Source organism: Buceros rhinoceros, unplaced genomic scaffold (genome assembly GCF_000710305.1).
Source record: "Buceros rhinoceros silvestris isolate BGI_N320 unplaced genomic scaffold, ASM71030v1 scaffold16689, whole genome shotgun sequence".
NCBI classification, from domain to species: Eukaryota; Metazoa; Chordata; class Aves; order Bucerotiformes; family Bucerotidae; genus Buceros; species Buceros rhinoceros.
Genome location: NW_010433436.1, coordinates 7,834 through 13,205, shown reverse-complemented (window position 1 = coordinate 13,205; position 5,372 = coordinate 7,834). Strand labels below are relative to the sequence as shown.

Here is a 5,372-nt window from a genome sequence, read left to right as displayed (position 1 = left end):
GCAGACCTGCCACAAAGCGGGGAGTGGCTGCTATGTCCTGTCTGGCTCTAGGGCAAGACAGTGGAACCAGAGATCGTTTCACTTGCACGTGCATCCTCTGACTGAAAATCCTAGCGCTTCCCTCAGCCAGTTTCTGCACTTCCTGTTTCATAAAGAATGGAAGATAACCGGATGTTCACAAGCCACTAACAATATTTACTAGTTTGCTACAAGTGAGCTTCAGGAGTACTTCTCCAGAAGCAAGAGTTCATCTCGTACTCATCGCTCTTGCTAGCTTTGTAAACCTGGGTGCCCACTTCCTCATCACCGTGTGATTTTTCTCCCTGGAAGCTACTACAATCAGGAGCGAGCAGCTAAACTTTGTATTTCTAGTGCTTGAGTGTCAGCGCTGGAAGATACTTATTTGTTCAATAATAAACCCCCAGCTGCTTTCTCTAAGGAAGCTGCATTGTTAGATTATAAGTCCAAGAACATCCTGTCCTCAAATGATGCATTTTGGAAGAAAACAACCCCACCATGCTCAAAAAATTAAACACCACAAGGCTAAACTGACCAGCACCATGGTTCCAACTACCATCACACAGACTTCTCCTTGCCTTTCAGATGCGTAACAGCTTCTGTCTCTTCAGGAGAATCTAGAACCACAGCCACTCCCCTGAGTGATAATAAAACCACGGGGCAGATACCGGAGACTTAAGAAACGGCTGGATTTAGGTAATGTGACTCGGTGTTGTGCCTTCTTTGAATGTCATTCTTATTCCAGTCCAACAGCGTTACCGACACACACAAAATGTTAAAGTTGTGCTTGTCAAAAACAAGACACCTCCAATGACTGACCACACTTCAGCATACAGTTGGGACAGGGAATAATACATTACAGAAAGCAAAACCACAATATTTTAGTTACATAATCCAAAAGAATTTGTATATAAACTGATAAATACTGTCTCCATGGTTCACTAACTCCAGATACTAGTTATCTGCACATTAGTTGCTAATATCTATTACTAGAAGTAGTTCCAGCTTGTGCTCTCTCAATTCGTTTCCGAGACTAATCAGCCTGTTCGCTCTGAGGGAAAAAAATCTCCGCAATGAGACTAGGATTCAAGTGAAGATTTCATTTTCTTGTGTGCCAGATAAGGAGTCCTATGATTAGAGAAGCCACAGCAAGGCCAAGAATCAGGATACAGATCTTCTTACGGGATTTCTTCTAACAAGAGAAAAGAAAAAGAAGCACTGACACAGGAGCAGATGAAAAGAGGAAAAGCGCGACTACCAGGTCATGTTACTCGCTTTGGCAAACTAGAGTACTTGATACCCAAGAGCAGTAACAGAGCAGTCCAGACACTTTTACCTGTTCCTTAACCTGCATGGTCCTACGGATAAATGGTTTTAGTTTTAGGAACACAGTGCGCTAAGAGCGTCAAATGTGACAAGCTTTGTGCTGGCTACAAAGAGAACCTGACCACACCTACCTGCTGCTTTCTGCCCTAACGGACACCACCGTGGCCTCGAAGGAAAGCCAAACATCTCCAGCTATTTCAGATTCCAGGTAAGACTAACGAAACTGGTGAGCAGTTCTGCAACACAATCCCCCCGTGGCCACTCGGGGCTGGTGTGGAAGTTGTTACTGCATTGCCACAGGTTCAGGTACAGCTACTGTCCTGGAATTTTACACTTTGACCTCTTTACTCATCATAGTAAACTAGTCTGTCCATAGACACCAAATATTTTTAACTTGGTATTTAAGTTTGAGGGTAGTTACACATAACCACTCCCTTCTCCATCCAGAAAGCCACATCCAGCACGTGTCCAATGGCTCCCCAACTGAAATCTCTAACATACCTCCACACTCTGAAGGAAGCCATGGAGAGAGAGAACACTACTACGTGCTGCCAGATGGTAAAAGCTACTTTCCTTCCCTTTCCCTTCCCTTGGGCTCAACAGCACTGGAGTTTTATTGCCTTCTAGTACCTACCCCTTAACAGCTTCCAAGAGTCCATTTTTTTATCTTGTGTGGAAGTCCCAGCAGTGAAACTCAGTAGGGAACTGCCTGAAGCAGAACCCTTACTCCTTCACAGCACCTGGACCTACAGACACAGCAATGACTAAAGGAACCTACAGGAAGCATTGGCTGTCAGAGAGGAGGTGAAACAGCAGCGGGAACCACTGCAGGAGACTGGACATGCACGGGGAGGACAGACAGGATGGAAACGGAGCAGTTTGGGAGAAGGGTGCTGCAATCCCCGTCACCAGGAGTTCCCGAGTCTGGGCAAGGATTCTTTCACATCAGTGTCTTGGCTGATACATGTACAAGATGGACACGAGATGAGAATTTCTTCCTGTTTAAGTGTTCTGCTACCTCCTGAGTCCAGCAAAGGCAGCTGAGACCTGCTGAGCACAGCCACACGAAGGCACAGGCCGACCCCACAGTCTCTGAAGGAAAGGGCTCATTTCAGTACCCTGTTTTTGACTCCAGTGCTTTATCTCTTACTTGCAGCACAACTCTGAGTGAGTGCCAGCTTGCACGAGCTGGTTTTATAACTTGTCAGGATGTGTCTTGTTATGCCTGTTCCATTATTGCTCAGTAATAGGAGCACACAGGATTTACCTGGTAATAGGCAGCTCTCTGCAGCTGCTCACTGGCTCGTTCCACATGGACTTCTGCACTCTCCACGTTGGCCTCTATGCTATCTATGGAAAAATAGGAGAACACCTTGTAAAATATTTCAGAGCTTCAGTGTTTAAAAAAAATAATCAGAAAGATGATACTTTTTAAACGAAACACTGGGAAATTTAATCTATGTCAGCAAAATGTGTAGCTGGACTCAGAAGAAACTTCTCTTATCCGAACACACTTACCAATCATATCTCCTTGGTCATGAATCATCATGGCTAAATCCTTAAATATCTGGTTGACATCCAAAATGTCTGCCTGCAGACAACAGGTTAATATGTTAAAACAGACATGGGTTACGATTTTTCTCATGCTCATTCTCAGCACCTCTTCTGTCGGAACAGACACCAGCGTTCCCTGACTGAGGGGACTCGATGCTACGATCAGCAGCGCTTGGGATTTACACAGAGGCCCACAATATTCCCACCACTGGGTATCTCTCCCATTGCACTAGTGATGGAATTGAGATGAACACTGTAACACGAGTCGCTCCTGCCATCTCTGAAGGACCACTAGTCAACACCGAAGGAAAATATACCTAGTGTCCTTCAACAGGAGCAGGGAGACTGATCTTGGCATCAATCCTCTCTATGAGGAACTCTGCTCCTCCTCCGTCAGCTCTCCTCAGCCCAGCCCATTAGTTAGCACTGCATGACTTCTCTGGTTTATCTCCCAATACTGTTAACTGTGCAGGAGCTACTGGTCACCTCTAATTGCCTGATTGCTGTTTCTCTTTCTTTAATGAGTTCGAGGTCCTGTTCCGTTATTGCCAGATCTTCTTCCTGAGTCTGCATTTGATTCCAGTCTTCGCCACTGCAAAGAGATGGAAGGAAAGTGCGATGCTTTCTTTGAGTACAGGTGCTTCCCCATTCCACCTATAGCAAAGTCCCAGTGAGTTAAGTTGAAAAGTTTCCTACAGAACAAACCCAGGTGCCTGGTCCTGCAGCTGTATACAGAGACAGGACCGATCTTAAGGACAGTCACAAACTGGAACAGGTGAGAAAAAGGGACAGATCAGGGAAAGTGGTAAAACTGCAAAGCAGTTACACACACCAAATACTCTGCTTTAGGATGTGACAGTTATCGATGGCACTGCAGAAGAAACCTCCTTATTTCAATTCTGCTTTTGTTCGTTGAGTTTTTTTTTTTAAATACATTCTTTCCTTCTCCCCACCCCCCAGAAAGGGAGAAATCAGGGTGAAAGTTTTGGTAGGGAGCAGCCTGCAAGCACAGCATTATCAGAATGAAAGACCATGTAACACACATCTGGATTCAAAGAGTCTCACTTGTTATCTGGCATTTGGAGACAAGAATAAAGTATTTTAGTATTTAAATTCATTGCTCTAGTAAGAACTTCCAATTAAATCACACACCAAAAGAGACGTTAAAAAGCAAATAACCGCATCCTGGTCTGCTCCCTCCTGATGAGCTGGTACTTCATAACTGCTGCAGTCACACCACTGACAGTGAAGGTGGTACCTGTAAGTCCATCTACGTGTTCAGCATCAACAGCTCTTCAAGGGCAACATCTCCCTCAACAAAGACAAGTGTACTGGAAAGCGCTGTGACATTCCAGTGGGAAGTATACAACACTAAACAGTAAGTTTTGAAGAAATGAAGATATTCTACACATCTAGGGCAGAGGCAGCTGACCACCCCAGCAGCAACGGTCCGACACAACAGCAGGGTTTCACATAGTTAGGGCAGAAGTTTGAGTAGCTCACAAGAACATGGAGTCGCTGCTGTGTGCTGAGAGCCTCGGCACAAGGAGCTGCCTGGCTGCTTCCCCTTGCTTTCGTGTGCAAGGCCTTCAGCCTTGTCACAGCATCTGCACCCTGAACAGCCTGGGGCGGGCACTGCTGCCTCAGCATGCGAAAGCATCGGGCTGCTGAAGGGGACGCATGGCAAGGGGACGCTCAGGAAGCAGCCACTTGGATGACATGCTGTTTGCAGAGGAAGGACGGATAGATGAGGCAGGTCTTTTAACTTGGAATGTTAAAGGATTGATACAGATGAGACCAACAGATTTCATCCATTTTCTCAGACACACAGAGACGCTGACAGCAATCACAGATACCTCTGGAGCCTCTTGGGTTTTCTTTACCATACTGGCGTTGATACGGTTTTACAAATCCCTCACTACGCAGGCACACTGGGACTGCAGAACTGCTACAGCTGCTGACAGGTGACAGTAGCGCTGTCATCTTGTGCATGTTCTGGGATTCATTTGCCAGTGCAGAATGTCCAGCCCTTCTGAATTTAAGGCAGCCTGATCCACTACTCTGTCATACCTCCAGTTGAGCTGCTAGAGAACACCCAGACCATGAAAGTGGCTCCTTGTGGAACAGTCCACAAGGTGGCTCCTTGTGCAGAGTGTCATAGTGGGGGAAATCCCGTCTGGGAATCCTCTGCTCACAGTCCAGAAAAGCAGGAGCTCCAAGTGCCAGGTACCAGGGACTCTACCATTCCCCTCGGGGCAGTAATCACACAATCTACATTTAAGGAGGATGAAATGCTGTTGTATGCAGTTAATTTTTTACATTGTGTATTAAAAAAAGTGTCGTAATTGCATTTCAAATCTTTCTGCTTTGCATTCAGCTGGCAGAGCCTGGCCCAAGTTACAAGAACCACAAAAACTTTAGTTATATGAAGTTCATCAAGAATACAAAAAGCTGTTACCTATCAAATGAAACAA

The 5,372-nt window shown here is 45.6% G+C and overlaps 1 protein-coding gene across 1 annotated transcript in view; it reads right to left on the bottom strand.

The window, feature by feature from the left end:
* Window positions 1-625: 625 nt before the first annotated feature.
* The window catches only part of STX12 (syntaxin 12), a 9,699-nt gene continuing 4,952 nt past the window's right edge, over window positions 626-5,372 (bottom strand). The window contains exons 5-8 of the mRNA XM_010144109.1: window positions 3,385-3,523; window positions 2,863-2,935; window positions 2,612-2,694; window positions 626-1,210 (exon numbers count right to left, since the gene is read on the bottom strand). Of these exons, the coding sequence (XP_010142411.1) occupies window positions 1,118-1,210; window positions 2,612-2,694; window positions 2,863-2,935; window positions 3,385-3,523 (388 nt within the window). The 3' untranslated portion in view covers window positions 626-1,117. The remainder of the gene's footprint in view (window positions 1,211-2,611; window positions 2,695-2,862; window positions 2,936-3,384; window positions 3,524-5,372) is intronic.